Raw genomic sequence first — 25,383 nt, 5'->3', positions numbered from 1 at the left:
CCACTGACGTAGATCACAGAAAGACCACAGAGAATGAGGTTACTCAAAGGTTCACATCCTTCCATATTAAGCAGTACCCAAAAGACTTCTAACAGAAACACACTGCATAGAAAGCCATACAGCTCTGTTCATTGATTGTATTACCCTACAGATCTGTCTGTTGTGAAAAGCAGGATTAGATCAGGATACTAATCCAAATACCTGTAGTTGTCTTAGATGAAAAGGCAGAAGTAAGCTAATAGCAAAAAGCCAATGATGGACAGCTGAAGGTACAGACTCAAAACAACACTCAAGTCTCAGGCAACTGTACAGAAAGCCTTACCAGAGAATGCATACCTACTAACAGTGAGAAAAACAAGGATACATCAGAGACAAATGGGATGTGTTTTCCCATCAACTTTTGCTGGACCTCTGGAGCTCTCAAATCATCTTAGTCCTACCCTGGACAGTTGTGCATCACTGCAAGCACACTTGAAGGACAGGGGCATCTCAGAACAGAATTCACAGCTCGCTGACACCGTACATGACAGAACAGGATTAAGTCAAGACGACTTGAGCCATGGGAGGCAATCACACCTGCAATGCCAGAGGAACTGGAAAATCTGCCAGCAGTATGGTTTCCAAGGCAACCAAAGCAGCCTCTTATCATGATCACTATCATCATTACAGCAGAAGTGAAAGGTTACTGGGCTAATTCTAGTTGCAGCAGCAACCAATACTCTAACCAACTGTATGTATCACAAGCTCACCAACATCCATTTTAGCTGGATTTAGATTAGAGCCTTTCACTTTGTATTTGAACATTAGCCCTTAGCGTAGCTAGAGTGAGCAACAGATTGGGAACATGCACCAGGAGGCACCTCAGCTAGTGGGTCGGGTTCAAAAATTTGACTGGTTAGAGGCCGTCACCCTAATTCTTACAAGGAGAACTATCTATCACATGTTCAAATCCATCTTCCTGTCACAGAAGGAGGACGTTTATCCACCATCTTAGCTAATTTTCTTCCTGATGAAACTTCAAATGCTCTAACAACTGTGTGTTAGCAGTTTCTGACTGAAGTTTAGAAATTCACTTGAAGATACGTGACCTAGAATTCTCCCAGGGAGCCAAGCTCTGAAGGATGGGGTGGCTTATGTGATTTTGGGAAAACAGCAGCTGAACATTACACTTTGAAGTCTTAGATCCCAATTAAAGGCAGGCTATCAACTGATTCTTAGCTTTACCTGTAGCCTCAGCCCTACCCCAGTGTAACAAGAGCACAGACAGCTTTGTCTGGCAACCCCAGCAGAGTTACCCAAAGCTGCACTGTTATTACTCTTGTAACAGGTCATGGCACAGGCTATGGAAAAATCTGTAATATCAAGCTAGTTCTTTGAATACATATAATTGTTCGGTCTCTGGTCTGAATCTACTACTCTGAAATAGCAATGAAATCACTCAAAAACTGTAAATGTAGAGTGTTGTATCACTCAACCCTTAACCCATGCTGAGTCTGGATCTCCCCAGGAGGTGGAGGATTCAGAGCAACTCTGCTGGATTGCATTTAAACAGATAAAGTCTGGTGGCGAAGCCGGAACAGACAAACATGATCTGCATTCATGCAAGGCAAAAATATTTCTTTTGTTGAGATGTACATAACTGAATAGAAGCCTATTAAATCAAAGTGAGATGAGACAGAAGTGTTTCTCACAAAGCTAGGTATCTCTATCACAAACAAGTAAACTTTCATCTGCAGGTCTCCTGCTGAGTAACAGGAACATCAGCAGTCTGGCATCTGTGTCAATTTTTAAACCCTCCCGCAAAGTTCCTTGGCAAACACCGATTTTCTTCTTCCTCCGTGCTTCCACTGAACTGAAACTAAAGCCTTCTTTGTTTCACCGTACCACTAGCACATTTCTGTCCATCCCATAGTAGTCAATTACTATAAAGACTAAAGGAAAAGTTCACATAGGCGAACAAGAGGTCATAAGCATTTCAGTGGCAATGAACTGGATCTCTTTTTTTCCCTTTTTTTTTTTTAATGTATTTACTGATTTTTAAAAAGATATTAAAATGTACATCTGTGTACTACCAGATGCCAAAAAATATCCATGACTTGGCCCTCCAATTACTTAGCAGTGTCCAGCTCACAATGTGACTTAGGACAAAGGGAACTTTATATTAAAAAAAAAAAAAAACAAACAAAAAAAACAAAGCAAAATAGTGGGCAGAAATATTCAGCTTAAAGAAAAACAAAAAAAGGCAGTAGGAGGTGGTAAAAACAATACTGAGCTGTGTGTTCCTTGGATACAGAGCTGAGCATGTTAACATTGCTGAACTTTGCAGCAGTACTAACTCCCATTACAAAAGGCGTAACCTCATCCCACAGAACAGCTCTTTGGTATATCTCTTGGGAACGACAGGGAGGGAGAGGATAAAAAAATAGCCTAATTAAAAACCCCACTCTGTTGGCCTGCAAATGGCAGAGAACCCAAGAGACCTGAAGACTGAAGTGGCCCCAAGATGCAGTGTTCCACTTGTATCGCCACGTGCAACCAGCCAGTCCTACCGAGCAAGAAGCTGAAATGTATTTATCACTTTCATCACCATTTTAGCAAACAACCACTTCAACTAGCTTTCACTGTGTGGACGTTTCCTTGGAGACCACAACCCCATCATTTATGGCAGTTCACCAAGGAGAGGAGAGTCCAGAGGGCAGCTTCCAGCCCACACTACCAAGAGCCATAGAAGAGCTGCCGAATGAACTCTCTGTTTTTTTGACGAGTCTTGAAATAAAAGGGGAATGTGGAAGACTGAAAAACATGCTAGTGTTATACCAGTATTTTAAAAGGTTGAAATAGGATGAGAGATGTCAGTCTTGTCAGCCTGACATTGATTCCAGACAAAATAATGAAAAAGCTGATATAAGACTCAGTTAATAAAGTATTAAAGGAGGACAGTGTAATTACTGCCAATCAACATAGACTTTACAGGAAAATATAACTTGTCAAACTACCAACACTTTTTGGTGTGATTACAAGTTTGAAACCTAAAGGTAACAATGTTGATGTAATATATCTTCACATGATGTTTTACTTGGTGCCAGAAAGCACAGTGATGCAGCGTATCGTATCAGCTGATAGTAAACTGCACCAGTAGATAAGGAATCAGGCAGGAAGGTGCTACTGGGACTCATCATCATTCCACTGCTACATGCAAATCAGGCTGCTGGCATGGAGATACCTCTGTCTGTCATGTTGACTAGTATCGCTTCGTTCTCCCCCTGAACTCCCACCTACTCTACTCATCTGTTGCCACCTTGCTTATACTTTGCCTGCAAGTGCCTCGGCGCACGGATGGCCACCAGTCCCTGACTAGTACAAGGGACTCTCTAACCCCGACCTGCGCCCTGCCTGACATGTCAGAGTCATTCTGCCAAACCTACTAGCCCGTCTGCTGGGATAACCCCTTATTTTTAGTGGTTCATTAAACCCGACTGCTCTAAGAATTTATTCACGAGGCAGCTCTCCCCAGCATGGAGCTATTGTCTATAAAAGTTGCACGAGAGCGATACTTAAACAACAGAAAGCTGTTCATAGAAAACAAAGCGCTGAAAGTAAACATGGACAGAACCTGACAGCAAGAGCTTTGACATTAAGAAATTCAGTCAGCGCTCCAAAGTAATTTACACACTCATAAGATCTGTCTGCTGCTTTGATTTCTTCTCCACATACAGCAGTAAGTGGGGCAGGGGACTGGAGCAGAAGTGTAACTGGGTGTATTTTCCCAGACAACAGCTCTCACTCATACTTGACCACAGAAGTCTATTGTCAGTTTTCAGAAAGCTGTCAGGTTAGGAATACGGGGGATTTTTGGCATCTTCTCAAATGCTGTAAAGGTTACATAAGAAACACATTTGGCATTTATGCATTTAAACATAATTCAGAAATGACAGTCTGGATACATGGTAGGATGAAGCAATTTAAGGCACTCAAGCTTAGATTAGCCTGTGTTAATAGAAAGACAGATGATTGATTTTTCCCTCAGCCAAGGCTGGCAACACCACCCATGGCTACCAGTGTTTAAGTACTTCTGAGCTCGAGTAGAGATTTTTCACCATGAGAATTAAGAAACAGCTACCACAACCTTTGGCACAGGCTAACTGAAAAGGAAAGCATACTATCAGCACTGCAGCCTTTCAACGGCTCTGAAATATAATATTGAAAATGACAGTGCTGCTGACCAACATAACAAACACAAGAAATTCCCTATTTCACAATTGCAACCTCATTTTCTAGTTCTCATCTTTCGTGACTCCACACAATATTTACAACTTCAACTCTCCCGGTCTCTGCAACACATTAGCATGTTCTGAGCACAGATGTAAAAAACATTCTGAAAGCTGAAAGCCTTGGTACAGGCTAAAATAAACAGAAAATTAAAACAACGTATCACAAGCAGCTGCTGCATTAAGAAAATGAATTTTATGTTTAAGTCAGTAAAAGCCTTTACTGTGGAGTCCCCATCCATCCCAGTGTGAGGTTCCACAACACTGTAGGAGCCAACAAACCTTGCCTTAAGTAGGCTCAGCAGAGTACCATACAAAAAGGATTTATCTTGTTTTTTGAAAGTCCCATGATTACAATTTCTGCCTTCTTTCGTTAACCTTGGTGTACACACAATAAACAGCAAGCACGTGTATTTTGGGGCTCAAATTCCCTGAAACGTGCAAGGAGAAAAAAAACCAGGCTGTTTCCCAGCCACTAAGGAACAGGCAAACTGCAAAGAGGGCTGGAGGAGGGTTGAAGGCAGGTGTCTCCAGCAAAGCAGGGACACAAGAGTTCTGCAGTGTTGCCTGGCAGCAAGTAATTATCTGCCAGTGTGCTGTTTCCACGTGCCAACAGCCAAAGCCCACACAGGCAGCAAGCACCGGGAAGTATGTGCGTCAGCTAAAGCTACAGCCTAGCTCTACTCTTTCCTAAGGAAAATACGCAGAGGTGCTTTGGAGGGTAGCCTTCAGCTGAGCTCTTACTATTTCTGCAACAGCAAGGTCTATGAACCATGAACTCAACCCAAAATGGCCAGGGAGATAAAAGTCTGGGAGATGCCAGACATCCGTTATCAAAGACAAGACCATTGCCATACTAAATCAGCCTTGCAAAACCAACAGTTCCACAGTTGGTGAAACTCCAGTGAAGACTCTTAAGAACAGGTTAGATAAATCCCATTCAAAATGGTTTAGACATAGTTGACCATGCCTTAGGATAAGGAAAAGGGTCATGCAGCCTCTTGAGAAATCCTCCAATCCTCCAGTACTTTTGGTGGTGGTCCTGTGATTACCTCCAGGAAGGAAGAGAACCACATCCCAACCCACCTGTCCATACATCATTCCTCACTCTCCCCCAAGCTCCAAGATGACTCCCCTGCACCGGGGTTAATTACAGAGGAACTCAGACCCAGCCAAAAAAGACCCACCCTCAAGATATGTGTCATCTATAACCATCTCATTCATGAAATGCCAGAGTGCCATAATCCTCCCTCCTCTTCCCCCCACTTCCCTTCCCACCTCCGCCTGCCCTTTAAGGCTCCCAAATGCCTGTGTGCTGTATGTGGTGGCAGCTGAGTTTTTTAATATGCACTTATTAAGATCCTAATTGAATCCCGCGTTGCCTTGTGTGCATCTTGCCAGCCGGAACACGAACAAGGCACCCTATAATTCAATTAGAAGGACCTGCAGCAAGCTGATCATTAGTCTGTCAAGTTGTTAAGAAAAAGACATCTAGGAGTAGGGGAGGAAGTTAAACAAAGGGAGAATTGTTAACAGCACCCCTCCCCAGTTCATGCAGAGACTCCCATACACATACTTGAAGTGTGGAATCTGCAATGCCCAAGCACTTGAATGACAGCTTACCACATCACCCCAATAGTCCTTTCTCCCGTTTCAGGCAACTTAAATAGAACCTCAAAAGCTAGAATCAGACTTTTTCTCATCAGTTGTTCTCTGCTCAGATTAACAAGAAAAATACCACTAATATACATGACTACTGCAAACAAGGAAATACCGTTACCTGCCAAAACTCTGTTGACAGATGAATGGGTGGCCAACCCAGGCTGTCCCCGTTCGTGGAAAATTCCAGCATAAGGCAAGTACTCTGGCAGCAAGAAGCGTCTGCAAAACAAAGAGAGTAAGCTTACACAGAGAAAGCCACATCCCAGTGTACTACAGCCCCGGACAGCAACTGCAATTACTTTGAGGAAACATGACTACACTCCCGCAGACTATAGTAGAGGGAAGGCTGGACTCCTCTGCTTAGCCAACCACTTCACTGCTTCAAACAAAAGGTAAGTTACAGATTAGATCCTCCTCTGATCAATGTTGCTGTGAAGATCAGCATTAAGCAAATCCTTTACCTCCCACAATAGCTTCCTAATCTCAAACCAGCAGGTTGTGCCGAGAGTCTCCAATCAGATTTTTTTCTCCTCTTATTCTGCCTTCACACTGTAGCCCCAACCTGCAGATAAGAAGCACTAAGATGATGCTGTCCTTCAAATGTCACGGAATGAGCTGATCATAACTACATGCCATCTCAGGGGTCCCAGAAATTGCAAGCCAAGAATACAGCAGCCCTGTGCAAGAAAGGGATCCATCTGAAAGCACCAGAGTGCTGTATTGCAACTGGTATCTCCAAGATTTCCACATCCTCCTACTCTTACACATACAAGCCTTACCTTGGGACAAAGCGCCCCAGCGATGGTGCAGACATGCGGGCATTCCGGGGAGCTCGGTGCCTCGATCGGTCTCCATTGTCCCTTCAACAAAAGGAAAAAGAAATTATTGTAGATTAAAAATACTCTGTAATAAAGTATTCTCCAAGAAAGGAAAACCCAACACCATCACACAGTCATCCTGAGTATGCCACTGAGATTTAATGGTTCTCTTGTGTAAGTCACATGCTTCTAATGTTCCAAATTCATACAACTTACTGTACCAAAGACTCCTGACAGTTTTACATATGGGTAGCCTAATGTCCATTTTCTTCATTGCTTGACTACGTCTTAAAAGTATCAACAAAACCACAGAGAGTCAACGAATCAGTCAGTACCTGAGCAAATGAATGAGAAACCTTAGAATTTGGATGTCACAGTCCTGATGAGAACTTTCTGTTAGTCAAAGAGATCTGTAAAGCTTCACTTTTTCATTCCCAGAAGTGCAGACAAAAGAGCATAGTCTGCAGACTGTTCTTTTGCTCTCCTTCCCTCAAGGTCAAGTTTAAGTGCCATCACAGTTTAAAATAATCTCACCTTTCACAAGCTTTTCCAGTCTAGTCAGAAATGCTAGGTGGTATTAGACAAAACTGTAGCTCCTCAAAAACCTCTCATTCTGTTCCACAGTAAATGTCTGGGCCTTGGGAAACGAGGGGAAAGGATCTAGCATCTATCACCCTACAGCAGACACAGGAAAGTCATCTTCCCCAGGAGGGCAGTGCAACACTGAACAGGTTACCCAGAGAGGCTGAGAAGCTGCCATCCTTGCAAGTCTTAAGAAAGGAGCTAGACAAAGCCATGAGTGACCCAGTCTGATTTTGACAGTAGCAACCCTACAACAAGCAGGAAGCCAAACTAGAGGACCTCCAGAGTCCCCAGCAAACAAAATTCCTGATATTGCGTTCACAGGTCACAGGAGGACCTGCAATAATACAGCACTAAAACCAAAAGGAGAATAATGAGACTCCATTAGGGACTCTGGAGTTGTGAAACAGATCTGTGCGGTGCTTTATTCTCCATTCCAAAATCCACTCTCTGCATAACCTTGCACAAGTAGCAAGTCTGTTCTCCCTGGCTTCCAGATCCCCATCTGTAATTGCAGCCCTACTTGTCTCCTTCCCAAGCAGTTGTGGGGAGAATATTACTTGCAGAGCCTTGGAATCACTAGGAAACTAAATATTCCTTATGCAACACACTAGCAGCACATTCCTAACCCACTCCAGCAAGCTGTGCACTTTATAATTTTTTTTTTTTGTTTTGCTTTTTTAAAGTCAGTGAGCAAGAAACGTGGGCTGAGAAGAAAGTCCATTACGCGGCTGTTTCCCACACACTTAAGGAGCCAGGAACACAAAAGCAGAGGTTATTCTGCAAAGCTCGTTAGCATTTCAAGCCATTTCATCAAAACCAAACCTAAATCCAAGCTCAAAGCTTACATTTCTCCTCCCACTGCAGACGCAGCATTTGCTGTTCACAGCCAAAGCCACACCTTGCCCTGAGGTTTCTGAGTAACCAGCGGGGTTCCTGACATCAGCCCTGTAAAAGCTGATGCTGTTTCTTCAGAGGCCTCCAGCCTATTAAGATGGGGATCAATAACAGAAGGAATCCTACAAACTCAGAGTGCTGACATATCAACTTTTCCTGCTAAAGAGAAAAGGCCAAAGGGAAAAAGAAGTGTCACGTTCCAGATCTTGCCACACACAGTAAGAGCTAGTGGAAGTCAAACAAGAAATTCACTTTGTAAAAGTCCGTGCAGCAGTTTTTGAAACGATGCTGATATGCAGCACTGGAAGAAAAGCAGCAAAACGTTGCTCAGGGTTTGCATTTGCTTCGGACATTTACTCGAATTGGAAGACGGTTTTGAAAGGGACAAGTGTCAGCAAGAGGAGCTACAGCAGGGCTACACCCTGCAGAAGTCCCCAGTTAAAGAGCATCTCTGCAGCAGGTTTCAAAAGGAATGAGGAATTAGGTCCAGCAAACAAAAAAATAGAGGTGCAAAGTCTCCGACAGCCCAAATCAAGAGACCTAAAGCAACTAATTGTTCCATTTTTTTCAAATGGCACCAGCCAACACTCTTAGCATCCATAAAAACTTTTTGATGTGAGAACTCTATCCTGTACTGTCCCATTCACTGTGCAGACAACTCTTCCCCAATATAAAAAGCCTAAAAAATTAAAAATACAGACTAGACTTTTCTTCAGTTTTCACCTTGACAGACACAGCCTCTATCAAGTATCAAGAAACAGAAATCTGTTTTTATCATGCCCTTAAAAAAAAAAAAAAAATTAAAAACACCACCCCCCAACTGCCACTGCCCTGTAACTCAAACAGCAAAATTGGGAATAAGAAACAATGACTATCCTCTGAGAATGCTAGAGTTCCTATTTACTGTAATGAAAGTGTCAGATACACTCCCTTATGCTAAAGAGAAATATTACTAAACATTACTCTGAATCACTAATTTACAGAGTCATTTATATCTGAATTCCCATGCTCAACTACATGCAAGAGTGTTTTTAAGCATCTAGTGCTGAGAAACTAGAACAGCTGATATTACCCTGGTGCGAGCTGAAGATTATTTCTGCACCTTCTAAAAAGGAAAATTAAAAAAAAAAAAAAGACCCAAACCTACAGATCAGTGAAGAAGGGTGGCACTTTGTGTTATTTCTGTAGCACATACAGCCTGCTGACAGAGGGAGGAGAGCAGATGTTAGCACGACTGCAGTGCCAGCGTGAAACACTCCAGCAAGAAATGAAAAGTTTCCAAAGTTCTCTGAAGTACTGGCGAAGATCTCATGCTCTACTTTCTAGTGTCAACTACCTACAGACTCATTAGCTAATGATTTGCAGTGGATAGCTTAATTAACATAACCTCCAAAAAGCAAATCCCTCGGAGTGTGTGTGTCTACATGAAAAAAAAAAAAAAAAGCCTCTTCTGTAAAGCAACTTGATGACCTTGCAAAAGTAAATGAAACAAAAATATGCCACAGCAAGTGCTGTAACACGGCTAAAAAGTTGTCCTGCGATGCCCTTTGTTTCAAGTGCACCAGTAAATATGAACAGCACAGGGAAACTTCTGCAGTGAAAAAATAATAATGAAGTAACTGAGCAATGCAATGAGCAAGACGCAGGGAAAGAATCAGAAGTAATCAGCATGGAAGGTGACAAGGGAGACTTAATGTTATAATTATTAACAGACTAATTTGTCTCAGGAGGAGAATTGGGAGAACCAACAAATGGTCAAAACAACTTGAAGGGTCTGGCTCAAAATTCAGGTTATTCATAATTTGTCCAGATACCAGTGTGGGAGAAATCAAAACAGCGATATGGAGAACAAGAGTTGGTAGGGGAAAAATAGCATTGACACTAACACAGAACGGAGCAGGAAAAGAAGGCAATTCCCATACATTCAGGAGATTTATGGATCTTTAATAGGGCATAAGAAGGATGAAAGTTTATCCTAAACTGGGTAAGACAGTCAAATCTCCTTGGACTTTACTGCTATTGTTTCATTTGCTTGTTGAGAGCAGCAATGCCGGCTCTGAGAACAGAGACAGAGATGCAAAACTTTACATCCTAAAGTCTGGAGAAAAAGGCACTCTTTTACATCTGGTAACTTGGCTACCGCATTAATAACTGAGTGGATACAGAAGATAGTCAAGACTGTCAGAAAGGAAAAAAGCTATGTACTGCTTTTCTATCTTGGCAAGAATTCTCTTTAATATTTAGAGACTGTTGTATCAGGAAGTGATATTAAACACACAGCATGGGATTTCTAATGAAATCTGTTGGTCTAACTGTTCCCATTGTAGTCAATATTAAAACTCCCACTGACTATACTGCCAATAGAATTAGGTCAACAATGACCATTTTGAAAACCCATTTAATTATCAGAGACAGCACCAGTAAGCCATGCAAGTTCATAAGAATCAAATTATATCAGACCAAGTTGATTGCTCCATATTTTCAGCATTTTGTTGTGTTTCATACGATCCAATTTAAAATGCTAAATCAATTTGTACTGCAGAGGTTAGACACTTACATACAATAGAAATGTTAACTAATTGGTTAAATGGCATCTACTAATATCCTTAAGGATTGGCACTGGATTCAGTTGCAACATCTTGATGTAACAGAAAAAACCAACATTTTCTTGGTACTTCAAACATTAAGTATCTCCACTTACTTGCTATCAATTTTTTAAGACTGCAGAGGAGATAGCACAGAGGTCATGAGTAGCACAAAGCAAGAAGAGCAGGAGTAGCACAAAGATCCTATCAGGAGCTCAGAGAAGGTTACCAGAAAATGCAAACTTATTTGGCTTTAGAGGTTGGTCAAGTCTGAACCCAAGTCCTCTAAAGAGGGTACGTGGAGGATGTCATGTTAAACTGGCCATACTGAAGAAGAAACAGATCCTGAAAGGCCAGGTTGTACGAGGCTTTGAGCAACCTGATCTAGTGAAAAGTGACCCTGCCTGGGGCAGGGGGGTTGGAACCAGATGATCTTTAAGGTCCCTTCCAACTCAAACCACTCTATGATTCTGTGATTGTAAGAGATCTTGTAATTCATTTCACAGGATTCACTGCTGATTTAGATGAAAACAGATAACATATTCCAAGAAGGGTCCACTCACAACAGCTGCATAGGACTACAAAACAAAGCATGTACTATGTTTTACAAAGGGTACAAGAGTAGGAAGAGAGGTGGTATGGGGAACATTACATTTGCAAATGATTCCAAAACCATGTCAATCACTTTCCAGGACCATCCTGATGAGTAAGGGACAGACAATGTTGGGAACACTATGACAGAAAGTTAACTATTAGCTTTAGAACTGAGAGAAGCAGCAAATACCAGCTGTTAAAACATCAGTTTTTCCTCTGATCCTGCAAAATTGTGAGCATGTCCTACAAATGAAGTCAGGGAAAACTGGGAGCATTTCTAGGAAATAAGCCTCAAAATAGAGAGGTAAACCTGAAATAAATAAACCCCTGACATTCTGAATATTTCAGTGAGATACAGGTATCCTAGAAGATAAAAAGAAAAGCCACATTGCAAGTTGGTTGTAACTCTGCAGAGAGACATAGCAGCTGGAATAACATCTGCAGTCAAAAAATACAGGTTCCACCCAGTACATTTTACTTACAGTCTTTATGTCTTGGAGAAGTTGTAAACTCAACCCAGGAAAAGGGGACCACCCTACTATGGTTCTGTGGACAAGGGTATCTCACCTAAAACCAGGATTATTTAAGAGAAAAGATTCAAGACAACTGACTTATCTCTGAGCAGACTTTTTTCTACAAATAGATACAAATAAGCAAGTCAGGAGCACTGGTCCTATCAAAAAGTGTACAAGTATTGACATCCACAAATATTAAAATGACAAACACACTGATTTAAAATAATATATATAATCTGGTAAAAAAAAAAAGTTATAAATATAAATTCATCTACCCATCTTTGAAGGGTATGACCATTACTCAAAGAGAAGTACTTAAGGCAGAACAGAAGGAGACAACAAACAACAAGAAAATTTAAGCAAAAAGAAGCATCTGCTACACAAAAAGCCTTTCCTAGCACTAAATGTATTAGGACTGTAGAGCAAGCTCCTAACACCAGAAGCCAAACAAAACTGCAGAATAAAAATATTAGAGCAACTGCAAAGAGCAATGCTGCCCAGCTAAAGAGACAGGAACTAGAATAATAGATTTTTAACACAGCTACTTAATACAGTAATTGATAAAGTTAGCAAAGTCACCCAAGACATGCTGCCTTTCCATCTTCCTGTGTTCTCTGGAAGGCTAAAATACCAGTCTTTCACTAGTAGCTTTTTTAAGGGAACACCAGGGAAAACTTGTATCTATTTATTAGCTAAAACTTCCTATAAAACAGCAGACTGCTGAGTTACTAATGGCTCTCCTGACCAGAGGGAAACAAACCCCCCAGCCTTGATTGCCTCTCAGAGGGCTGTTCAGGGGAAATGTATTTACAAGATTAAAAATGGCACTTCAGAAGATCAAGTGTCTCGGAGAAGCATCACATAAGAGAGGATTTATCACCTGGTCAAGATAACCAGCAGCAGTTGCCCGTTAAACACCAAGGACTAATTGCTTAAAAGAAAGGCTGATTTGGAACGAGAATGAAGCACTCGCTCTTGTTTAGGTGCAGTATCCAGTTGTCTCTCTTTTAATCACCTCACTGTGTGGTGGGCTCACAAATTGATGACACGTTTTAGAGTAAGACTGATACACTCCATAGCTACAGTAAATCATCAGAAAACAGAAACACCAGAGGCCAGAGAAAGATAGAGAACCCCTTACTCCTCAGCCTAGACCTGGCACATGAGTATTAAGGTGTCGTGGTTTAGGCCTGGTTGGCAGCCAACCACAATGCAGCAGCTCTCTCTCCCTTCCCCTCCGGCAATGAGAAGGGACAGAGAGCCAGGCTTGGGGTTCGAGACAGGACTGGGATGGGGAAAAATCCCCCTTTATGGTCACAAGCAAGAGGCAGACTCGTTAGGGGAAGAAAAAAACCCCATACATTTATTACAGACACTAACAACACGTAACAGAGTAGGACAGTGAGAAGCATTGCCACATCTTGAGAACACCTTCCCCCGACCCCTCCCTTCTTCCCGGGCTCAGCTCTGCTCCCAATATCTCTACCTCCTCCCCCAGCGGCGCAGGGGCAGGGAATGGGGGGTGCAGTCAGTTCTGCCACTTCCTATATCTTCAGTGGGGGGAGCTTCTGGAACTTGTTCCCCCTGCTCCATCGTGGTCCCCCTCTCACAGCAGACAGTCCTCCAGAAACTTTCTCCGACATGAGTCCCTCCCACGGGCCGCAGCGTTCCCCACACTGCTCCAGCGTGGGTCACCAACTTCCTCCGACTGGATTCCCTCCCACGGCTGCAGCCCTTCCCGAGCTGCTCCGGCGTGGGACTCCCCCGCATGCTGCAATCCTCCCAGCGCTGAATTACAGCAGCGGGGCTGCCTTTTCCCATGAGACCCCGGCCCTCTTTGGGCACAGAACCTTGATCAGCTGAGCAGGAGCCACAGGCCATAAATCAATGTCTGCTCCACCGCAGATCTTCATGGGTGGCAGGGGGGGGCCGCCCTGCCATTTCACCACAGGATACAGGGGGGTCTCTGCTCCGGCACACCTCCCCCCCTCCTTTCTTCCTCCGTTCCTCCACTGACCTTGGTGTTCATGCAGCTGCAGCAACTCCTACTCACAAGTCCGACTGCCCGTCACCACATCCCTTCTTAAATACATTATCGCAGAGGCGCAGCTGATGGGCTTAATTTTCCAAACAGAAGTGGAGCTGACGTGGAGCTGGGGGAGCTTCGAGAAGCTTCTCACAGGGGGCCGCCCCGATAGCCCCCTCCCCTGCCACCAAAAAACTCCACCGCTCACTCAACCCAGGACATAAGGAAACCACAGTATTCAATGTTTTATAAAAAAATCAGGGTATCCAGTACTACAACTACCATTCCTTTGAGACCCATTAATTAGCCACTTTCAAACATTCATCCAAACATGAGCATGACTAGGGAAAACATCACTACAGCTAATTCTAATCACTTGGAAACAAGTTGTGCTCACTGAACACAGCTCACAGCACAAACATACAGTCACTGCCCCATCAGTCTTCAATACTGGAATAAAGCATCAAAAGTAAGCACCAACTTTTTTTTTTTTTTTAAATATATTGCACTGTTATGCTTCTTGTCTTCCAAGGGGAACTGAAATGAAAACATAAATGCACGCTAATCTGCTGGACCTACAGGCTTGAGGAATGCTAACCACTGCCTGCCTTGCATGGCCAGCAACAAACTAAGAACAGCTTGCTTCCTAACCACTCTCATTAACACCAGACATCACCTACTAGGTGACTGACTTTGATTTAAGAGTTTCACTGCCACAAAATAAAAGCAAAAGGAAAATAATTAACACCGTTCATAAGGAGCAGAAAACCCCAAGTGTACCATCTTGACATCAAAACTGTTTCTACAAGCCCAGGCAACCAACAGTATGGAATATGATGTGAGCTTTTCTGGCAACTTCCATCTTTCAAAAGGCACTCATTCTTTCACTGCCCTGCTAGGAAGACACTTGCCTTGCTGGAATGTGACTTAATGGTAAAACAACATTATGCTAGAGAGGTTAGCAATATCCTGCAGTACTGCTGCAAGGAAATAGTCATTGCCTGTCACTGCATCCAGGCAGTATTATTAGACATTAAGACCAAGATAAGGGGAATATAAAAGACTGTCACAAAAGATAAAGATAAAAAGAATAGGGAAAATGACGCTGCAGGCTACTATGAGTAGATCACAAGCCAAGCTAAGACTCTCAGTAATCCTTGAAAAATGAAGTTCAAAGAGTAGATTCAATATCATTCCCATTCATCCAGGACTTGTTAGCATTCTTAGCCTGCAACTGTGTTTAAGATGATGAATACAATTAACATAAATTGCTATGTATCTGGAAGCAACATCCCAGTACTAACTGCTCCAGAAACCTGTAGCAGAGAGGGGGAAACAAAAAAAAACCAACACAAACAAAAAACCACAACAGAAAGTGACCACCAAGTTCCACAAAATTCAGGTCTGCCTTGAACACCAGTTTTGAGAAGGTCCATCTTCATCAAAAACAGCAATGCAGAGCCATAAGAGCCAAGAAACAGAGGCGGAGGAAACAGCATCAAAACCACAGATAAAGGGGCTCTGGGAGGAAAAAAAAAAAGGCAGGTATGTACAATAAATAGCAATCCTGCTTTCAATACCTTTATCTGAACTCAAATAACAAATTGCTAACAAGAATATTATTTGTAGCTGCTCAAGTAAGAGAGACAGATAAACTGCCCCATCGAAGACTTCCAGAAAGAAACGGATGCTTTTTCTGATTTTTTTTTTTTTTTTTACTGATGTACCATGGATACTAAAACATCCATTTCCATCTGCATTTAAGTGATGTGAAGAGCCCACATAGATTCTCACATCTCCTACCATGTCTTTTGTTAGCCTCAAATGTAAACACCAGGATGGTAAGGAGAAAAATGAAAAAACCCCAGCCTAACTGCTTTTAGAAACTTTGTGGTTCATATATGCAACCGTTCTACCACTACACCAAAAGGCTACCATTGATCAAGCTCTCTCTTACCCACCTTCACTGTGCCCTATCAGAACTTTGCACTTGGCATCCCATCCAGCCGGAGCTGTTGGCTTAAGCTCTAGTCACCCTACAGACTAAACAGCTTTCCTTACCTCTGGGATTCCCTACACTTCTCTCTATACAATAACAGAACTTCTCTCACTATTCTAGAGCTATAGATCAAAACTTCCAGACTTATTTCAAGTCTCACAAAAAACTTTAGCCATTCCAATCTCTCCTTTCTCCTGCCAAGAAAACCTGGCTTCCTGCTTGAAGGAGTTTCTTTTGCAGAAGTTGAAGGTTGTCACAGGAATTAAAAACCACTCTGAAGAACACAAATGCACAGTGAACAGCTGGGAAGGAGGGCAGTAAACACCAAGGCTGGCTGTACAAAGAATCCCAGTTCTACCATGTGCTCTTAAGAGTTGGTGTTTTAAGGGAAAACAACAGGTGCATTGTGAATTGATTGCATTTCTGCAGATTAGCACTCCCATTGCTCTGTGTCTCTAACAAACAATGATAACAGACTGAAAAGGTGGAGTCTGGATTTAACCATGAGCAGGGAATTCCTTCACAAGGGTAAGGAAGAGGTTATGTCAGTAACTGGTAGTCTTCAACCTCTCTCTCCCCTCACTCAAACTTCCCCAAAATCTCGAAGCCTTTAAGCAAACCATATGCTTATTTGTACCATGACACACAACTCCCTCCCCAAAACCCACTTCCACCATTTCACTTGAGAAGCAACAGGGAGAAGAGGACCCAAACCCCAACCTACTACCCAAGTACACACCGCTGAGTAACCACACTGCCACAGCCATTGTCTCCCCTTCTCTCTCTCACTGCACAATGTTAGTTCAGACACAACTGCTTCTAGCCAGTTCCTAATGAATATTTTTCAGGTACCAAATGCACAAGTCAAGGTTCCTAAAGAAGCTAACAAGAAAAGATGTTTTAAATTAAGACATTCCAAAAGAAGGGTGATTGCCTGGATATCTTGCATGAATTTCTAATCAGCTGTGCACTTTTGTCCTTAATACAGAAAACAGTTAAACCAAAATGCCAGCTTGGAGTGGAACACCGTGACACAAAACAAACTCCCAAAGCAAATAAGAGGAAGAGGCCAAAAAGAATCTACCATATTATTCTCCAAAATAAATTAAAATCATATTCAGAAAACCAGAAGAGAGACTTAGAGCTTTAATGCAGGGGCAGTCAGCTGGCAGGTTGTGATCCTTGGAAACTTTTAAGGCAAGAGGCTACTGGAAGAACTTAGGTTTGGCAGGTCGTGCTGTGACAGTGTCAAAGCAGCAACCAAAAATGGCAGAAGACAAGCATGGCAGATACACATATATCTTATGCACTTAGGAAGAGACCCCTGCAAGATGTCCATCTGAGAAACCACAAGTCTTGGTCCAGAACATGCCACAAGTAAAAGGATTGTAAGTTGACAAATAAAGCCAAATAATTCCACCTTGAATCTTGTAAGCTTTCCATAAGTGATTCATCAGCTCCGCAAAGCAAGAGCCTGCTTCCACAAAACCAGAATGCCCATTGTGGCCTCAGTAAAACAGCACCTACAGCACTCTCATTCTCTGTCTGGGTGCTCAGCAGTGTCTCAAGAGAAGTTAAAAAGATAAAGCACCAAAACAAGATTTCAGGCCTGTGAGGTAAAGCCCTTCTTGTAGAGACACACTAAAGTGTGTGACAATGGCACAACTGAATGTATCCATCCCAGCACAGAACCTCCTGGGAAGAAGGAAAAAGGAGAGAATAGAAAGAGGGAAAAGCTGCAGACATTGAAAGAGTATAATCCCCAGCCTCCTTCATATCTATATTCTACCAGGCAGCCCACTCTCAAAAGCAGACAGAAGCGTCAGCCACGGTCACACCTTTAGCCTTGGCTTGAAAGCCTTTGTAGAAGTGTAGTGAGGGATTTGAGCAAGCCTTTCAGACGGCAAGCTGGTGCACTGTCCTATATATCTGCTTCTCAGTCTGACAGATAAAACGAACATGTATTTGTGTATTTGTTCCCACGCTGACTGCACACAAAAAGGGACATTGATGACCAGAATTCATCTACAGAAACACCTTCACATTCTGATTATAGTGACAGATTTAGAATTACATGTGAAAAAAAATCAGCTTGTGCTATCCAAAGAGTCCTGGAGGCATCACCCACAGTCTCCAGTACCAGAGCTGTTCTAGACTACTGAAAGTCTCTAGAAGAGACCCAGAAGTAGTCAAAAGAAAAGATAGTTTAGTTCTAAAAAGTCTCAGTTTACTAGGTGATCCAAACACAACACACTCAAAAAAAGACCTTGAAATTAGAAAGTTCAACATCTATGACTTGCCTACAAAGAATATTTTTACCAGTTATGCTGGATGACTAAAGTGACGTCATTCTCCATTCAGAGATTTATTCCAGAATACCAGAAATCTTTTCATTTTAGCTCAGGATTCTGCTAAAGATAACCTTAAAACCCACTCATATCAATTTATCTGTTAATAACCTAATATTACAATCTGTTTATATATATTACAAACCGTATCAAATGCTTTCATGCAGACACGACTAAATTTACAGTTGTCAGTTGCACTCAACAAGCAGTAAGATGACAACAGTGACAGGTTAAATACAGGCAGTGCACATAGAGAGATAACATCTTATTAGACCAAATAGCACAGGTATAGCTTATGTCCCCTTCCTCCTCCCCTGTCCATAAAAGTTGGTGTAATAGAAAGATATTCCTAATACCTATAAAACCAATCTACTTCACATCCTTAGACCCACACTACTGCTATTGGTATCACAAACTAAATGTAATTATGAATTAATTCAAATCAGATTCTGGAGAAACTGCATGGAGAAAATTATACCATTAGACTGACACACTGGAGGAGAGGCTTTAGCTTAAATTTAGAGGCCATATGCACACAAACCGTGCAGACGCCAAGTTTTTCATGCCCCTCAATAGGTCATTAGGCAAGCAAAGCTGAAAACTAAAAAATGAACCTCAGAGGAGGAAAAAAAAAAAAAACCTCAGAACCCCAGAAAAGATGACAGCCAAGGAAGGCTTCTCCCTCAGGCACCCTGCACAAGCACGGGGCTCAATCCATGCCCAGAACATTATGTATAGTAAAACCAACTGTTGCTTAATGCCCCTTGCATCTTCCTTCTGATCTCCAGGAAGATGGAGAGAATATTTACCAATTACATTAACCAGTCTAGAAAGATAAAGTATCAAGGCAATTTGCTATGGCTTTTACATTAAAAAAATTCACCAAATTCCAGGAGAAAAGCATGACCTGCAGACAGCTAGACACAGTAGCAACTCCCTGTCCTGTATCAGATCTGGAGAAGCAGGGAAGCCAGAGCACCTAAATCAGTGCAAGAAAGGAATACATGACTCTGCTCAGGTGAGCAAGCAAAGAAGAGGAGATGCAGGAGCCAAAAGGAAAAGCAAGAGCTCTGTATAAGAGATTTCATTGTGAAGTGTCAGCAGAAGAAATCAAATGAGTCACAAGACAAGTTCCAGCTCTAAGGACCCCCGCACAGCAGCTCCCTCTAATCAGCCATGAGAAATAATGAAGCAGAGAAAGAAAAAGACAGCATGTCTTGAATGCATAGACCAGAATTCAGTATGAAATATTCAGCCAACAAATTCAGCCACTCCACAGTAAGGAATAAACACCTCTTTTTGCTCAGTATGAATTGAAAGACAACCTTAGCACGGCTGATTGAATTGCTTCCCTGGCTGGGTGCTCTTACTGTGTGAACATTATCTGCAGGGGAACAGACTTCTCTGCAAGGCATTTGCCTGGCTCTGTGTATTTTCCCAGCTGAACAAGCCACCCCAGACAAATGAAATGGAATAATGGAAATATTAAGGTCTATGCTTGCAACGCACCCGCCTCATAAAACTGGCCCAGCAGCCACCATATTTCTGCTCTTCCAGACCACGAAGCTGCTTGGGAAAAACTACTAGGCAGTGACTCTTCTGTATTATCTCCCCTCATTTACATCTCACACAAACAAGGCCACAATGACAGGTGAAGACATTCACTCACCCTGTACTTCTGAATATTTAATTGCTGGAGCATGAAATGACAGCTTTGCAAAATAACATTCTAAGCAAAAAAAAAAAAGTCTACCACCACTTAAAAAGTCAGAAAGGGATTAATATCTTGCTTTTCTGGGAATAGCTAGTGTTACCAGTGTCCTTCACAAAGGGACTTCACCCTGATGCAAAGGACATGGAGCTTTAACAACATGCCATCTCAAGTATGTGCCACTACAGCAAGTGAATATGAAAGTTACGATACTAGCAAAGTTGACAGCATCCTCTGCTGGCAGCAGCAACATAAAAGCCCAGATTTTTGAGGAGTTCCCAGCTCCCATCAAACACACCTCCCTAGTACACTACCACCATAGACTAACTACTTCTGTGATCACGCTCAGAATCATCTTATGTTTTAATCACAATATACACAAAGGGGGAAAAAAATTCAGTGAAATACTTACAAGTACATAGGGAAAATCCCATACTTAAAAGGAAATGACTGAAGACAGACTAGAAAGGTCATATTCTCTTTTTTGCTAAAATGGATTTTAATCTGAACTCCTGAACTTTTGCTCTCCATGCTTTCTAAACAATCCATTACTATGCTCCCATTTATTTGAAAAGGTCTGCAATAAATCTGTTTGCTGGGATTACACTGGGTATCACTAGAAGTCCAAATGAAGATGCTGGAGAGTAGACTTTAAAAGTTCATCTGGAGAACCACTCAGAAGGAAACACAATGACTTACAGGAATGCTCTTCTACAGTTTAGATGCAGCGTCATTCCTCACTTTGACACAAGAGGCCATTTGCTCTCCTTACAGAAGACTAAGCCTTAACACAGATTCACAATCACCAAGTCTTCAAAAAAGAAACCAAAACAATCTCAGGAACTTCAGTTAATTTGACAAAGTTGTACAGACAGAGCTAGTAAAAATAACAGAACATGTATGGCTGTCTCCTATAGCCCCAGACCAAAGAACTAAGTCCTGCAAAGCCTCTTAGTGATTCCTGTCCTGCGTCAAGATTTGAAGTCTCTAATAAAACTCTGGGCTCCCCATCTATTCCATGGGAGAAAAAGATTCTCCTTTTCTTTATTTAACCAGCCTTTTAAATCTGGTTGACATGTGTTGAAGGTAGCCTAAAGCATCCTTCATTTTCATAAGAGAAATGACAAGACCCATTTGTAGCGATTACTACTTTAACTATTGATTGAATTACTTGACTTAACCTCTTCCTAGAGGAAGTCTGAAACGTCTTTGATTGGTAAACAGTAGAAAGCCACAAAGCAGTATTGTGCTGACAACAGACTCGAGCAAGACAAGGCAGCGTGTACACTTACTCAAAATCTTCAAATTCCAGATCGTTTCCCTCTACAGATGGGCTTGAGTTCTCTGAAGTGGAGGAAGAGGAGGAGGAAGAGCGGAGACGGTTTTGTTGGTATCGCATAGAGCGCTGTCGAATACTGTCCCGCCGGGAAAGATACTGGATCATCCTCTGAGCATAATATGCAGCGGGAGACAACCTGACCAAGAGAGATATACAGACACTTGTTATACAAGTACAGAATGACAGCCAGTCCTAATTTTCCTTCTGAGCTCCAAGTGCCAGGACAGTAACAGCATATCACAAAATTGGTTGTTTGCATTTTATCTGTGAGCAAGACAGTGTAAATAAAGAAAGCAAGTAGAAGTAATTTTCCCTTTATACGTTACACTCCCACATGATTCCCATGTGCAAACAGAAGCACGACACAGTACCTCTAGACAAAAAGTACATCCATGGTACAGAGGAGTTTGCTTCTCAGGACTCTTTGGAGCTCAGTTTCATTTATTACCAGTTCACACAACTAACCCCAGCAAGCATCCCTGATAAGAATCAAGCCCACTCCCAATGTGAACTTTGCTTGCAATGCTAGACAGCAGCAGTGTTCAAATAAACACTGAAGGAAGGTGCTGTTGTTTTGAGGGTACTTATAAAGCACCACAAAGTTTCGAGCAGGAGAAAAAAAGGTTTAACAGCTTTAACTACTTTATAATCCAAATGGTAGGGATTTCATACAGTGGCAATTTCATCAGATCCACTGGATGTATGTTAAAAGTACTAAAAGCTTTTCATCCCACCTGAAAGGAAAAGCTTCCTCTGCAATTAACTCTTAAGACTCTCTCATGCATAGCTTGGCCTTTGTTTGCATCAGTTCTTATGCACCCGTATTACCCCCTTCCTCGATGCATGACAGGTTAAAATACACTCTTTTCTACCCTGCATACATCCACAGTTCCTAGCACACACTTTCTGTGACACAGTTACTCAGTATTGAAGTCCAGATATCTCAGATGCTCGAATAATCATTTCTTTAGCCTTATTTGGATTAGACTTGAACTCTAATTTGGAAGGAGGAGGGGACAACAACATACACACAGCCAAATAATTAGACATTAAGATAACTATGCCTTTAACTTCTAGCTCCCTGACCCATTCCATACATGTGTTTGATTTTATTCTTTTTTATTCAATTCAAGATACCAGACTGGTACTTCCCAGGGTCATGAAAATACAATCTCATTGCCTGAAAAGGCATCACAGACAGGAGACTGATAATGGAGAGAGCAGCCCTAATTTTTAATCTACAAATAAAAGTGTGAACAGCTTTAAACAGAGAAAAATAAAACAAAAAACCTCAAACGAACAGTGAATTCCAGAGGATAGCCTAGAGATTAATATACTCATTTGCAATCACAAAGAGAGGTGGCCTGTCAGCCTTCTAGGAATGCTACCCATCTTCACAACGGAGTCTGAAGCTAAATTCATTTTACAGTGGATCTCATCATCAGCCATGAAGACTCTTACAGATAAGTTTAACTTTATAGTGACCAACACCACACAGTTTCACTGTTTTATACTACAATCAGAGACAAAAATGAAACTGCATAATCATCTCTAAAATACAACTGTTACAAGACTTTTTATTTTTTCCTCCCAGAGCTGTGCCGATGCTATGGGAATGTACTTGGAATAAGATTTTGCTTATAAATGGTTAAGTTTCACATCCACAACAGCATGAGCAGCACACAATTAGACAAGGTCTGATAAAATGCTCTGCTACTATCCCTAAAGTCACATTTCAATGGAAAACTACATTTAGTGATATTTCTAGAGACCATTCCCTAGAGCAGCATGAAATAAATGTGCTAATTCTTCAAGAGATAGATGGTTTTAATGTTGTTTTGGCTGCAGACACCCATCAAGGACATATAATCTCCCATTCCACCACACATTCAGGGCACACAAGCAAAAGGGAGGGTGGCGAGAAAGAAGGAATTAGAACTCATGTAGACACAAAGAGCATCTTCTCTAAGGTAAGCTACCCGTACCCTACTACGCTGTCATCCTGGTAAAGAAGCAAGTTTAACATACAGACTACAGGCTCAGGGATCTAAAAACTTAGTCAAGAAGCAGCAAAAGGGCAAGGGGAACCACATACTCAGTTTGTTTTGGATTCCTCCTAGATCTTTTATGTACTGTCTGATGAATTTAAAGCTGCTCATGCTTATATAACATAGAATACTTTGCTGTACCAACACAGCACTTCTCTGTACACCCCTGAAGACTTAATAGGCAAAGTATAAAAAAAGCAAAGCATTACAGCAGTGCACTCATAAATGAGGAGTGGTTCTCTTCTTTGGCCTTTTCCATAAGCCAAAGCCTTGGTGTACGTCTAAAAATAAGTCTATGCCATAGTATGTGCACATAGAGAAAGAAATGAACATGGAAACAAGGCAACACTGGAAATCATGAACAGTGGTCTCAGCAGTCCAGCACTGTAATCACTGAAACTTCCTTCTTTGCTAATGTCACACCAAGGGAGAGTTTTACAGAAGGATACGAAGAATGAGTTTTGCAGACATTGGGTCTTCTCAAATTATGCAGCACATCACAAGGAAAAAACCACAATGACGCTTGTTAGAAGAACAAGAAAGAGTAGGCAATAAAGACTGGCCATAATGGATGACGAGATGCCAGATTCAGCTTCCTGACAGCACACAGTATGCAGACTGGATAGACTGTGGAAAAGATTTCTAAAGAGAAGACAAGAAGCTTAAGCCTGAGAAGAAAGGTGAGAGAAAGGTGTGAGGGATAAAACATAAAAGGGCAAGAGAGAAACATATTCAAAGCAATAGGCTAAAGAATTAATCTTTGTAGATGAGTGCATGCAGGGAAAAAAAAAATATTCTATTTGTCAGGCTATATCTGTCTTTGGAATACACTTATGACACAAATCAGAACCAGAGCTGAGAGCCCCCGTAAGAGATTTAGCTGTCCTGGAGGGAGCAAAAGGCTGCAAAGCAGCATATGAAACACCATTTAACACTAAACCTATCTCTTCAGTGCATTCAGCTACTGAACACAACAGTGAATCAGCCCCTGACCCAAGTTAAGTCTACCAGCTGGCTGAATGCACACCAGTCACAGCAGGCTGCCTGGCCCGTTTCTCACCTGTGCTTCTGAAAACGCAGTGGCAAAACACAGGTGGAGGTTATCCAGCAATTCTTAAACCAAGTTTGCATCCACAGGACAGTGGGCTGCATTTGACAATTAACCTAGTCTGAGGTGACTGGACCTCGTTTACTGGAGCAGATGGTTAAGAGGGGGAGAGGCTATGCTGCCACGTGGCCACCACAGAACCAGGCACTGAGTGGGAGAAACGCTGCAGGGGAAAAAACCCAGAACTGAACAGCTTCTGTCTCCTCCAACTGTGTCATTGAGAGGCAGGGTATTGTCTAGGCACCCAGTGCTGCTGGCTGGCTGGCTGGAGAGAAGTGGAACTGAGGGAAGGAAATGTTTTGCTAGCATTAGTACAGTTCAAGTATCTTGCTCTAAGTGGCATCATGAGTACTAAAGCTTGAGTTACTACATAGAAGCGTCCTCAGCTACAGCCAGATATCCAAACCAGCTGGCTGTACTTATGGAAAACATGAAAATTTTTACACAAAGGCTGCTTCTTTTCACCCTGCCCCATTTTAGTATCTTCTACAGAAGTAAATTTAAAAATAAATAAATCAATCAATCACAAGAACATCAACTGAAGAATGTCTAGCGTTGGTATAACTGCATCCAAGAGCACTATACTGCTGTGCAGACCCCTAAGTTTCCTACTGTACTGACACCACTCATCCACCCTGTCTTGATGCTGATGGCCAGGATGTTCACTGACATCACTACAGCTCACACCTCTAAATGCCCCTCCTCTAGCAGACATTTTTTAAAGGTGTTATCCTGATTGGTGTCATCTACAGTGGCATTCATGCCACCAATCCTTGAGCTGAAGGCAATGCTGGTAATGGACATCAGGTTTTGGTTGCTTCCACTCCACTTAAACCTTCTACTCAAAGGCAACATTTGACCTGAAAAATCTCTTTCCTAGTAA

The 25,383-nt window shown here is 42.0% G+C and overlaps 1 protein-coding gene across 3 annotated transcripts in view; it reads right to left on the bottom strand.

The window, feature by feature from the left end:
• AMBRA1 (autophagy and beclin 1 regulator 1) overlaps positions 1 to 25,383 on the bottom strand; it is a 137,888-nt gene that overhangs the window by 77,868 nt on the left and 34,637 nt on the right. For 2 of the 3 annotated variants that reach the window (XM_032993410.2, XM_032993411.2), the window contains 3 exons: positions 21,298 to 21,480; positions 6,710 to 6,793; positions 6,049 to 6,149 (listed from right to left, as the gene is read on the bottom strand). In XM_032993410.2, the coding sequence (XP_032849301.2) occupies positions 6,049 to 6,149; positions 6,710 to 6,793; positions 21,298 to 21,480 (368 nt within the window). The remainder of the gene's footprint in view (positions 1 to 6,048; positions 6,150 to 6,709; positions 6,794 to 21,297; positions 21,481 to 25,383) is intronic. The other variant, XM_032993412.2, reaches the window with a different exon arrangement.

Source organism: Tyto alba, unplaced genomic scaffold (assembly GCF_018691265.1).
Source record: "Tyto alba isolate M040663 unplaced genomic scaffold, T.alba_DEE_v4.0 Super-Scaffold_18, whole genome shotgun sequence".
NCBI lineage: Eukaryota > Metazoa > Chordata > Aves > Strigiformes > Tytonidae > Tyto > Tyto alba.
The sequence above is the reverse complement of the archived record's forward strand: the minus strand, read 5'-3'. Positions and strand labels throughout refer to the sequence as shown.